At 41.4% G+C, this 13401-nt stretch overlaps 1 protein-coding gene across 1 annotated transcript in view; it reads left to right on the forward strand.

Moving 5' to 3' along the window:
- The window catches only part of VIPR2 (vasoactive intestinal peptide receptor 2), a 171844-nt gene extending 158765 nt beyond the window's left edge, over nt 1–13079 (forward strand). The window contains exons 8-13 of the mRNA XM_069729711.1: nt 408–468; nt 570–639; nt 6057–6148; nt 7936–8065; nt 8142–8183; nt 12311–13079. Coding sequence (XP_069585812.1) covers nt 408–468; nt 570–639; nt 6057–6148; nt 7936–8065; nt 8142–8183; nt 12311–12484 — 569 coding nt within the window. The 3' untranslated portion in view covers nt 12485–13079. The remainder of the gene's footprint in view (nt 1–407; nt 469–569; nt 640–6056; nt 6149–7935; nt 8066–8141; nt 8184–12310) is intronic.
- The last annotated feature ends 322 nt before the right edge of the window (nt 13080–13401 follow it).

A 13401-nucleotide genomic window follows, 5' to 3' on the forward strand; every position in this document is an offset into this window, starting at 1 on the left:
GGCACAAAGTAAGCTAAGTAATAGTTGGTGTACATTTAGTCTAGACAGGCTTGAAATGAGATAAATTTATCAAACAGCATTAAGAACTTTGATCAATGTGGCACATCTTAAGACTGTCTAGTCTATGTTTCCACTGTCTAAGAATTGGACAGTTTTGATAAATATGAGCCAAAGTGTCTGAGAAACTATAAGGAGCAGGGAGGCTCTGACGACACCCGAGGTAGCACCCATACACTCAGATAGCGGTTATGGAGAGGGAAATGTGCATTGAGAGAAATCAGCACAGGGAATACTTTTTATATGAATACACAGGATTAAGTAGAAATTTTAGAGATTTTTTTTAACTTTGTATTGATAGGGACATTTAACTTTAATCAGTTAATACCTCATATTCTCTTCATTACTAGGTATTCCTACTGTATGTATTATTACATGGATATTCACTAGAATTTATTTGGAAGATACCGGGTATGTAACATAAAACTTCATGACTTTATGAAAGATTAGTTTTACCGTATATATTTAAAAAGTGCTGATTTTTTATTTTCTTGACATTCTTCTTGTTGCAGATGCTGGGACACTAATGAGCATAGCATTCCTTGGTGGGTTATAAGGTCACCAATTATTCTTTCCATTATTGTAAGTATCCTGCCATTTACAGTATGTGGGTTCCATTTCCGGGCGGATTGTCTTGATCTATTCTTTTCTTCTGTTTTCATATGCCATAGATTTCTAATATATACATATATATTGAAGGAGTTTTCAGGGTCAGGCCTATTTATCGTCATCCAAATAATTCAGAAAAGATGATCGTGCTACAGAACTATATAGGGAATATTTACACGAGAGATAGAAATGACTGGAACAAAAAATCAATTCTATTCATCTGTATTGAGTTGTTTTCGTTTCGATGCAGAAAATCCTTAGCAAAATCTACAGAGCAAATCTACAGAGCAAAACATGCTGCACATAGATTGCCTAATGTTATCCAAAGTGCTGGTACTATAATGCACTGCAAATTCTCTAGAATCCACTGCCTATCAGCCCTAAATACCGGAGTCCTTAGTCAGGGACTAGGGCAAAATTTTTGGCGGAAGGTACACCGCATATATTGTGATGTCCCTGTTCCACCTGAGCTCCCCCCATTTTGGCTCAGCTGGCTGAAACTAGTCTGGAAATGCTATAAGTTGCAACTTTTTGGACAACAAAATTTAGCAACTTTTCAAGCAATTTTCACCAAATATCTAGCAAATCAATAGCTTTGATTAATCTGTGTCATTAACTGATTGAAGTTGGGTCCTTATCAATACAAATTAAAAGCGAAATCCCCAAAATCTACATTTTTCCTCAATCCTTCGTATTCTACAAAAATGTTTTCCTTCTGTTAACTTCATACCAGCATATTGCATAGGGCATAAGTTACTGTGGGGTTTGTTCACCTTTGCTTTCTTAGGTTCTGACCCCTGAGGAAGTCACATATTTGTGACGAAATGCATGGGTTTGGTCCCTCTTCCTACCTGATGACTGGCACAGGCTTTATATGAACGCACTGTTCATTATGGGTCACTGATCTTAGCCTTACATATGTAGGGTTCTTACTATACTTTTAGGTTTATACTCTTCCTTTTGCCTTTTTTCACACCTTTTTTCTCGCCTTACAATGCCAATGTACAATGATTGGTTGTCTTTGCTATGTGATACCTCTCACATGTTCTTTCTTTTTCTATAGGGGATATTTTTGCACTTAGGATTTTTTTAATTGCTGTATTTTATCTGTAATTATTCTGTGCTATACAGCAATGGATACTTATAATGAATAATTATTATACTGTGTGTTTACATTTACCTGTGTCACCTAGTGGATAAGGGTGGCCACTAGTGATGAGCGAGTATACTCGCGTGCTCGGGTGGTCTCCGAGTATTTGTGAGTGCTTGGAGATTTAGTTTTTGTTGACGCAGCTGCATGATTTGCAGCTGCTAGACAGCCTGAATACATGTGGGGGTTGCCTGGTTGCTAGGGAATCCCCACCTGTATTCAACCTGTCTGGCAGCCGCAAATCATGCAGCTGCGTCAACAAAAACTAAATCTCCAAGCACTCACAAATACTCGGAGACCACCCGAGCATGCTCACGAAAACCCGAGCAACGAGTATACTCGCCCATCACTAGTGGCCACAACTTTATTACAAGTTGTATGGTCACTATTGTAAGCCATGGGCTCTTTTAAGTGTTTTTAATTAACTTTTTGGCTTGTAAGTTGTAATGTTTTTTAGATGCTTAGTGCATATTCTATTCTTTTTCTCTTTTCTTCAACTGCTTCACTATTTATGCAGTTGGTTGATTTCTATCTGTCTGGCGGTGCCCGCTGTCATTTATCTTTATCTTTTGGACTGGCCAGAGCCACAAGTGTGAGGAATATTACAGGATTGATGCAGTAAAGCGTGACTCACAACAAAGGCTCTGCCCAGCCAGCAACTGCAGCAGAAAACTGCACAGATGTTACACAGAGTCTCTGAAGTGTTTCAAATCCTTCAAAGCACTTCAGTCTAATTTGCATAAGGAAAAAGATGTTAGGTCTGATTAATCAAAGTTTTAACAGCAGAATAGTGTCATAATGGCTTTGAAAAGCTGTAACATTTTTGCACAGCGTGGAGTTCCAAAAAACATAGCAGAAAAAGATACAGCCTTGGAGCTGCTTTAGCTTGGCTGGTTGTGAAAAATGTGTGGGGGGGGGCCACACCGTTTTTTTTAAATGATTTATTTAAACAATTAAAAGACGTCATGGGAACCCCTCTACTCTTGATAACCAAACGAGCCAGGAAAAGCTGATAGCTGCAGCTGGTTATCAAAAATATAGGGAACATCACGTCATTTTTTAAATTTATTTATCTATTTATAGCAGAATGATGGGAGCGGTCTTTAGCACCTGGCATCGGGGAACAGAGTGAACAGTACTGCTGCTTCCCAGGCGCAGATGTTATCTGTGTCATCAGTGTGCATGTGTGCGGAATGTTTTTGTGGCCCGAGCAGCTGTTAAAAAATGGACATGTCAGCATGTTTTGCCTACGGACACATGGTCTGTGGAAACACTCACATGTGTGTAAGTGTCTCTGGTACGTGTGAAACTGTCACCACACATACTGTTCACACTGTGTTAGGACTGGCGGAATGCACCAAGTATAAGATGAAATATTAATAGGTGCGTTCGCAGTCCGGGGTCCACCGTGCAGGTGAAAGCCTGCTGCTAGTAAATGGCAGCGCTATATGGCGGTGGAAGCAAACCCTGTAAAGCCACAGGTCAGCAATACCGCACTAAAGAGTGCAAGCAAGGAGTCAGCGAACTCAATCCCAAGACTCAGGGTTGAAGTCCGTCCAGACTACTTGCGCACAACACCGCAACTGGGTGTGTTAGGTAACTGATAGTTAGAGCACCGAAGTGCGAACTGTGCCATGCTGGCAGACACCACTAAGCACCCAGACATGGGTCAGGAAGCGCACTACTGGCGCGTGGCGCCGCACTGGCGGTCACAGCAATAGACGCTGATTCGTGTGTGACACGTTGAGTGGTTAGTCGGGCGCTAGATAGCAGCCATACACCTTACGCGAACAGTCATACAATAGGGTAGGGGTATTTAATGAACGACTCACAACAAACACACGTATACAAATGTGCACTAGCGCATGGCCGTGCGGTCATGCGAAGCTTATATAGCTGCAGTACGTTCAGGACCTTCCAATAAAGGACCAATGGGCAGCTGCCATAGAAGTTAGCCCTTTCAGGACCCTCCAGGAGGACCAATGGGAACCGCTGCAGCATCTGAGCATGTGACCCTCGATCTCCAACGGGAGATCTCACCCTGAGCATGCTCAGAAGGGAAAAAGCAGGACTTAGTCTCAAAAGCGTCCACTCGCTGCTGCCCAGCACTGGCTTTAATGGCAAAAGCTGGAGAAGCAACAGCAAGCCTAAGCACTGAGTGAGACTGAGCAAGACGCAAGGACCGACGTCTCTGCTGAGCCGGTTTCACTGCGGCAGGAGAAGAATGGGAGACCGCAGCAGAAATGGCCCGAGATTCCCCCTGTGCAGAAGCAGGAACTCGACCCCTAACACACTGACATGTGAAAGAGCCTTTACAACACCAAATCAGATAACAAATGCAATAGCAGGAAGCAGCAGACCACCATGATAAAGATGGGAGCAACACAGGTGCAAAATACTGATAAAAACATCCTCTCACAAACCTACCAGTTTAGTTAGGGTGTGGATATCTAGTATTTAAAATGCACTTAGATGAAGTTGCACAAAAGGTTTGGGTGATGGTGTTTTCACGCCAGTTTGAATCAGCTTCACTGAAATGGGTGAATCTCTGGATGATCTGGGGGGAATATGGACATACGTGCTTGTCCTCTTAAAGGGAATCTGTCCCCCCCAGGACGTACATGACCTATTGATATGGGCATACAGGTAATAGAAATGCTACACTAGTACTACCTGTATGCCTCATATTAATGGTCTTGTTGCTGAGAAATGTTATATTCTGTCTTTATGGTAATGATTTCTTCCAAGCTCCGGGTCGTGCGGTGCCTGGAAGAAATCCCTGTCCTTATTACAATTCTACCCCCCATGTACATCAGTTCTGGCCTCGGAATCCTGGCCCTGCGCTCCCTCAAAAGTACGTACCTCTTCCTCCCTTCTATTGGCAGTGCACTCAGGAATCTTCTGCGCAGGCACCGGCAAGTCACTGTGACCTCCGGTGTGCGTGCCCATAAGGTGCTCTCCCCACTTCCTTCCTGCACAGTCATTGCTATGAACCATGTGTGCATAGCGATCACTATGCAGGGAGGAAGTGGGGAGAGCACCTTAGGCTACTTTCACACTAGCGTCGGCCCGTCGCAGTGCGTCGGGCTGACGTACCGACGCATCCTGTCTCAACACTGCACAACGGTGGCAGCGGATGCATTATTACAACGCATCCGCTGCCCCATTGTGAGTTGCGGGGAGGAGGGGGCGGAGTTCCGGCCACGCATGCGTGGTCGGAAATGGCGGATACAACGCACCAAAAAACATTACAAGCAACGTTTTTTGGTGCCGACGGTCCGCCGCAACACGACGCACGACGGTTGCGACGTGTGGCAATGCGTCGCAATGCGTCGCTAATACAAGCCTATGAAGAAAAAACGCATCCTGCAAACAACTTTGCAGGATGCGTTTTTTCTGCAAAACGACGCATTGCGACATGCGTCGCACGACGCTACTGTGAAAGTAGCCTTATCGTCACATACACTGGAGGCCACTGGAGCGGAAGTCGCCTGCGCAGAAGATCTCTGAGTGCAGCACCCATAGAAGGGAGGATAAGGTATGTATTTCTGAGGTAGAGCAAGGAGCAGGATTTCGGGGCCAGAACTGACGTGCATGGGAGGGGGTAGGATTATAATGAGGAGATGAGGCAGGGATTTCTTCCAGACACCGTACGCCCCGGAGTCTGGAAGAAAGTATTAACATAAAGATATAATGGAACATTTCTCAACAACAAGACCGTTAATATGAGGCATACAGGTAGGACTAGTGTAACATTTCTTTCACCATATTAATAGGTCATGTACGTCCCTGGGGGTGACAGATTCAGGTTAAAGAATGTGCCTTGTGCTCACAGGACGAGCGTGTGCTATGCCAGTCTTGATGAATCAGCTCCATTGTGTTTTCAGCACATGAGCAACTAATTACATAAAGGTTTAGATTGCCTTGAGTTTCACAGACCTGCGTGTCCGGAGAGTCAAACGCTCTGACTGATTCCCTTTAAATCTCTGGATCAAAAAGGACAAAATATGCCTTATTCCAGTTTTGACAAATAGCCAACAATGGTTCAGGGCTCTCCAGCAATAACAAAAAGAATTGGGTGAGCTGGTGCTTTCAATATATTTGTTCTTTTTTCTAAGCAATCCCCGATTCTGCAGTCATGTGTTACTCGCTTGCATTTACAAATAGCCAAGATACTGGGGTCTATTATATTAAAAATAGAATAAGCTACATTTAATAACTCGTGTGCCTTTTTTTGCAGGTAAACTTCTGTCTTTTTATTAATATTATCCGTATTCTACTGCAAAAGCTGCGGTCTCCGGATGTGGGCGGCAACGACCAGTCACAATTCAAGTATGTGTTATCACGAGTGTCATAGCCACACGATGGTCCATGTGCAGTTGGGTCATGTAAAATACTGGGACCTGATTGTTAAAGCATTTCGTGATACAGGATTATGGCTATAATTCTGGCTACATTAAAATTAGGTTCAGCAGATTACACAGCAGCTATAGTAACTCCTTGATTGTGTAAATGAAATATCCAATAGTAAGGTGTCTGGTGCAGAAGAAGCAATCTCCAATATCCTATCACAATATGTACTAGGTGTAATAATAATAATAATAATAATAATAATATTAGCACTTACCTCCAATTAGAAATGTAGTATAGTTTTTCTGATTCGCTATTAGAGATGCATGTGCTTTGACTCTGACACAGCCACGACACATGCAGATGCGGCGCCGTACAGCTGATCAGCCGGCGCGCTCCATGTATCCGCGTTCCCTCTGCAGCTTATTCGGTAAGCGCTACAGCTTGCCGAATAAGGAAGGACCCAAACAGATTCACTCATCTCTATTCGCTGTGTCTCTTTCATCATATGCAGGCATTGCAGGACCTTAGGTATCCATGGTTACAACTAGATATCAGCGAATATGTTCGGAAAACGATTGCCGAATTGGAATGTGCCATATTTGTGCAATATTTATGCCGAATTTATGTTTGATGATCGTTTCCTAGCATAATCGCTCATTTCTAATCCCATTGACTTCAATGGCGTTCGGCTATGTTTGGCGAAAATTGGCTATTATAATCACAAACGAATATTGAAATATTCACTCATCTCTAGGTGCGACCACTAGCAACTAGATATCTAACTGTCCTCATATCAATGCTCATAACCATAGAAAGCTGAAAATAATTAATGATTAGCAAGAAACCTTTCTTATAAGTGAGGATTGTCTAAACTTTAATATATCAAGGTTGTCCAAATTTGGGGAATTTTTTTTCTTACTTAAAGGCAATCTATCAACAGGCTCTTCATATGTAATCTGAAGACAACAGAGAATAGGGGTTGAAGCACAGATTTCAGAGATGTGTCAGGCATTATTCTGTTGTTTTCTTACAATAAAGGTATTATCACCTGGAGATTATCACTGCCCGGACTACAGCTCACGCAGCTGCTAGCTCGACCACGACCCCTCCTGTGATAAGCAGCTCACTGTAAATAGACTGTATAAATAAAGAGCCCGGGATGGGGGTAGCTTTCTCAGTTCAGCTACATGCTACATCTAAAGAATTCTAAGATCTTCTAAGATTCAGGGTCTCCTTGCCTACACCATGCTGTTTTCAGATGTGGCAGTAAAACCCATGTGTCACATTCCCTTTAAATGCACGTATTTTAAGCTAAAATTCATTTTTATAATTGAGTTTCATTAAATATGTTGCACCATTTGTTTGTCTTTTATAGCCTATGCATTGCACTTTCTACTGATGGCTGCAGAAAGGTTTTTTCTAAGGATGAATCAGTGAGCTGATCCGAAAGGTCCTAAAGGAGTTTGTAATTCTTTTGTGTATTTTTTTTTTTAGCTTATTTCAAATGATTTATGACCACAGACCATATCAAAGTTGAATGAGCAGGGAAACAAAGAGCCTGGGAAAGCAAAATTGTGCACAATTTTTAATCAAACTGAATTGCAAAAAATGATTTTTAGCCCCAAATACATGAGTTAAAAAAAAGACCCCAGAGGTAGATAACCTGTTTAAATATGGTAAAGGATAATTTATTTAAACACCAATATAAAAAAAAATGAATCTGAATATGTTGGGTTTTCATACAGCGCCTTCCTGCTTTATTACAGGAGACTCACAAAATCCACTCTTCTGCTCATACCTCTGTTCGGAGTTCACTATATGGTGTTTGCGGTTTTTCCCATTTCAAGTTTTAATGACTGTCAGATATGGTTTGAACTTTGCATTGGATCATTTCAGGTAATACAAAAGTAAAGAAAATGTTTCTGTAAATTCTTTTACTTAATCATTTAATCAGGAAATTATTTTTTTCTAGGGATTGGTGGTTGCAATTCTATATTGTTTCTTGAATACTGAAGTAAGTACAATTTGTGTTATGATGGTTAAGTATAGAAATGATTATGCATTTCTGAAGGGAACAATCCCCTCTAGTTACCACACCTAAAGTTTGCACTCCCAATTTCACACCTATTTTCCAAACCAATGAAAAAGACATTGCACAGAATACAGCTTTTCTTCATAGTTTACTGATTGGATAGTTGTATTTCAGTAAAAGGGTATGGACATATTTTTTTTAGATTCATGCATTTTGGATTAAAAATAATTTTTGCAGTTAGATTTCATTTAAAAATGTTACTCCATTTGCTTTCTTTACTCTTCGGCGATCAGCGCGAGCCGGGGAGAATGAATGAAAGAAAAACCCGACGTGGGGTCCCCGCTATATTTTACAACCAACCCGGCAAAACTCAAAGGTGCAGGCTGCTATTCTCAGGCTGTAAGGGGCCATGGATATGGGCACCCCCAGCCTAAAAACAGCAGCCCACGGCTGCCCAGAAAAGGCGCATCTATTAGATGCCCCAATTCTGGAGCTTTGCCCGGTTCTTCCCACTGCCCTGTAGCATTGGCATATGGGGTAATGAGGGGTTAATGTCATCTTCCTATTGTAAGGTGACATTAAGCCCACTTAGTAATGGAGAGGTGTCAATAACACACCTTTCCATTACTAATCCCACAGTTGTTAAAGGGTTAATAAACACACACACACAATAAGAAAAAAGAATTTTAATGAAATAAAACAATACACACAGTTTGACCATTTTATTGTTACTGCCATTGAAAGCGAAGCCCTCGATCTCCTGGAAAAAAAGTCAAAATAAAAAAACAACAATATACCCATACCTGTCCGCCGTAGAGTCAAGTCCCATTCAGTAATCCATATCTGGGGGCATTTACATTTGACAACCAGGAGCACTGCTAATGTGACTGCTCCCGGCTGTAAACGACTGGGGAATAAATGAAATGCAGGGAGCAGAGCTTCGGTGACTAGCGGTGACATCACCGAAGCTGCGGCCCCCCGGGTGGCATGAACTCAAATGATTTTCCCACGATGAAGAGTTAATTGAATGGGTCTATGTGTGTCAGTGTCTCCGGTACGTGAGAAAACTGTCACTACACATATCTCAGGCACTGATTTGTGAAAACCGGCCTTACAGTCTCAGTAGATGTAACAGCTGCAATAGGTAAAAAAGATAATTCTGAACCAGAGTTGTATAGATATGATGCTCGGACCATGGCTGGCATACACTATCTGGGGAAGAAGAAAGTAGGGCGGGGTTACTGATATTAGAGCTGGGGAGACAGACAGGGAGAAAGACATGACAAATGTCTAAAAGGCAAACCTGATTACATAGCAGTGAATCAGCAATAATAATGCAATACAATACTGTATGATTCCCAAGTTGAAGACATGACAAACTTTTAACTCAGTTAACTCATTTGGCAGCCATCAATAGGAACAGCTTCATCAGTACTCCCACACCATCTGGGAAACTTCGAGACAAAGCTTTTACTTTCTTAATCCCAGGATGGTATGTGACCACAAAATTAAACCTGATGAAAAACAAAGACCATCTAGCTTGCCTGGGATTCAGACATTTAGCAGATTCAAGGTACATCAAGTTTTTGTGATCAGTGATTACTGTGACTGGATGATTTGCCCCCTCCAAAAAATGACGCCATTTCTAAAATGACAACTTAAATTGAACCTGTAAGCAGGTTTGGCCTATACGAGTTACGGCCACCGCCTTTCAGGGCTGATATACAGCATTCTGTAATGCTGTAGATAAACCCCCAATCCGACCTGCATGTGAGTATAATAAAAGTTATTTTTCTTCTCTTGCAGGTCGGATTGGGGCTTATCTACAGAATTATAGAATTCTGTAGATAAGCCCTGAAAGGCGGTGGCTGTAACTCATATCAGCCAAACCTGGTGACCGGTTCGCTTTAATGACCAGAAGTTCCTTATTACCTACATCATAGTTTCTTTCAGCCAATGACTACTTTTTAAAGAAGAAGACACATGGATGCCATTTACCAGGCCATGACCCTTGAGAAAATACAGCCCCGACCCCCCACCACAGAAGCATCAAACTCGACAATAAATGGTTGAGAACCAATGGTTGGATAAGTACTGGCACAGTGGAAAAACATCTCTTCAAAGAATAAAATGTTTGCCGAGAGCAGTTGGACTACATTAAGATGTCCATACCCTTCCTAGTCATGTCAGTGAGGGGTTTGACAAAAGACGAGAAGTTTATGATACATTTTTTAATAGTTTACAAACCCCAAAATTGCTGTAATGCTTTCAGATTTTCTGGTAGGCTCCATTCCAGGACCGCTCGAACCTTAACAGGATCCATGAGGAAACCTGCTGCCAACATCGGGAAACCTATAAACTGAACTTCCTGTACGACACACACTTCTCCAGATCCAGCAGCTGTCTCACAAGGTTAGCGACAGGATCCATGTCAAGATCCAGAAAAATGTGGGGCCAGTGAAAATGTCCTGCTATGATGGACTTTCAGTAAGGGAGGAGGCCACAAACTGTAACTAGAACTGAGACCCTAACTATCCCTGTCCCAGGGATACTCTCGATGGTAGAGAGGCCCGGATCTCTGACCTTACTGAACTCCTGTTATTCACTAAGCTGTCCCCTCCCCAGGAGGCCCATGACAGGAAAGCTAGTGTGTCAATACATGACACAGACACGGGCAAAAGAAAGCAAAAAACATACAAACACTCACGAAAGGTAGAGAGGTATAAGGGGAAGGATAGGAATGTACCAACCAAATGGGAATGGGATAATGTGGAAAGCTTACACCCCAAAAAAGCATGCAACAATCTCCAGTAGCAATGCGATTTCCAATACAGCACAGCATCTTCAAAGAGCTAGAAAGCAAAGCTTTCACTGGCAAGGAAGAGAAGATCTGGCCAGATTTTATATGAAAAGGTAATGACCAGATCAGAAGCAGCTGATGTGGAGCTGCATGTTTTTGATGATCATAGAAAGGGTCGTTAACCTCTTCAGCAACAAAGGAAACCAACTCCACTTACTATGGGACATAAATACACAAGCTAAATGGAAGATCTGCGATTAATACTACGTAGTGATCGTCTAACCCCAGATATCCCAAGAGGACGTAACACACTTGGGACATCACATCACCACCTAAGGATTGAAAAGCAAGTTAACCTCTTGGATCATGCCCCACCCAAATGTCCATACTTATATTTTTACGCTAATGCAGGATCACTGCCCACAATAACTAGCATGATACAGGTTGTCTCCAAAGTTTTAATTGATTCGTTTAAATCTCCTATTTAGACATTTTTTTTATTTCTCCTTTTGATAGGGATTATGTGTTAAGTGTAACAATGGTATCAATACACTCACTGGTCACCATCTTTGCCTGATTTGACCAGTGCTCCAGTATCTTCTGGTGTCGCAGCACCACATCTGTGACTTTCCAGGTCATTGGGTTGAGTAGAGGTCACTTTTTCAATGCAAATCTATGAGACTCATAAAGAGGCTCTCTTTGGCTCTCTAGCCTCGTAATAAGTCTCATAGACTTGCATTAAGAAAATTCAAAAGCGATCTCCACTCCATCCTGCAACCACAATGTCATTTGGCCGGTCCCCTGATTGCTGCTGAAAGCGGCAGAAGACTGCCATCGGTAAGTATTTTACTAAAGATGAGCAAATCAGGAAAAGTTCGAATTCGCGTGGACTTTTTTTGCAAAATTCTATTTATAAAGACGTTATTCTCTCTAGACCCCATAGCATAATAACTGTAAGATGTACTACACCGCCACCCGTCAGGTTCTCTCAAACTAGGCTGGGACTTCCAGCTCTGACAAGATCGATGAGGGCTCCATGCAAGCAAAAAAAATTACAACATTATGATGTGCACCATGACTTGACCATGAAAAGGGCAATTTTATTAAGATATCCTTTGTTTGTGAGGTGTCCTAAAAGTTATAATAATAATGGAAATTATTATGCTTTGTATTTTTGTTTCTTAATTTTATGTGGCTCATTGGGATTGGAGAGTAAAGTATGTTCTTGCTTTCCTCATGCATTATGATGTAATAACATACTGGTTTCTTGTTACCCCTGAGAAACGTTTTTAATTTGTTCCTCTAACAGGTTCAAGGAGAGATAAAAAGAAAATGGGGAAGTCTTTTTTTGAACACTTACCTAAATCGAGACTTCCGCCTGCACAGTTTTTCCATTTCACGCAACGGCTCCGAATGTGCATCTCAGTTTAAACGAAATTCAAGAGCGCCATCAATTATGCAAACGGAAACATCGGTAATTTAACACCAACTACTCTGTCAGGAAAGCAACAAAGGATTAACTATAGCACGTGGCTATAAATGGTATGAATTTATTAAGTTTGTGTAGTGAGTCAAGGCCACTGCAGCCCAGATGACCAATGGACTTTTATATGGACTTCAGGACTTCATTACAGCACTTTCTGCTCTTTAGGCTTTTACCACCAACCTTTTATTTTAGTCTAATTTATTATAGCAATGTATCTTTTTTATGTTTTGTGAATGTACTTAGTTAATTTTAGCATTAAATCTTATATTTCTATGGAATGATAAAAGCGGGTAAAGAATTCTAAGTTTATGTATATTTTGGTTAAATGTATCAAATTTATGAAACTTATCGAGCAAAATTATTTTGTAATACATTTGCGTTGAAAAACTATAGATGAAGATGAATATCACAAAATATGAGAGAACCACTTTTGTGGGCTGATTGTGCATGCCTTGAATATACTATATTCACGGTCAATATTCCAGCATTTTTTAAAAAGACCTGTCCCTTTCCTGTAATATCTGTCCCTTTCCTGTGCTCTTGTTTGTTGTTGTTTTTTACAATTCAAGAATATACATTATTTAGGAATATGAAGAATAATCTATTTTGTATTTTTCCAAAATTTTCTCTGCCCAGCAATCCTGTTCACCTCCTTAAAGAGAACCTGCCAGCACGATTTTGTAATGTAAAGTAAAGACATGGCTGTAATACTGATTACATTGATACTTTTGGTGCAGAAATCCACTTTGTGATTCTTATTTAATCAACATTTGAATTTTCCTGCTAATTAGATTTTGGTGCACAGGGGTCGGACTGTGCACTATGTCTTCTCCTCCCTGTCTGTGATTTCGACGCCCTCCATCTTCCTCTGGTCTCTGAATGACCTGTCTACTCTGCTTCAAAAGTCAGCAGTG

This window comes from Ranitomeya imitator, chromosome 6 (assembly GCF_032444005.1).
Source record: "Ranitomeya imitator isolate aRanImi1 chromosome 6, aRanImi1.pri, whole genome shotgun sequence".
Classification (NCBI taxonomy): domain Eukaryota; kingdom Metazoa; phylum Chordata; class Amphibia; order Anura; family Dendrobatidae; genus Ranitomeya; species Ranitomeya imitator.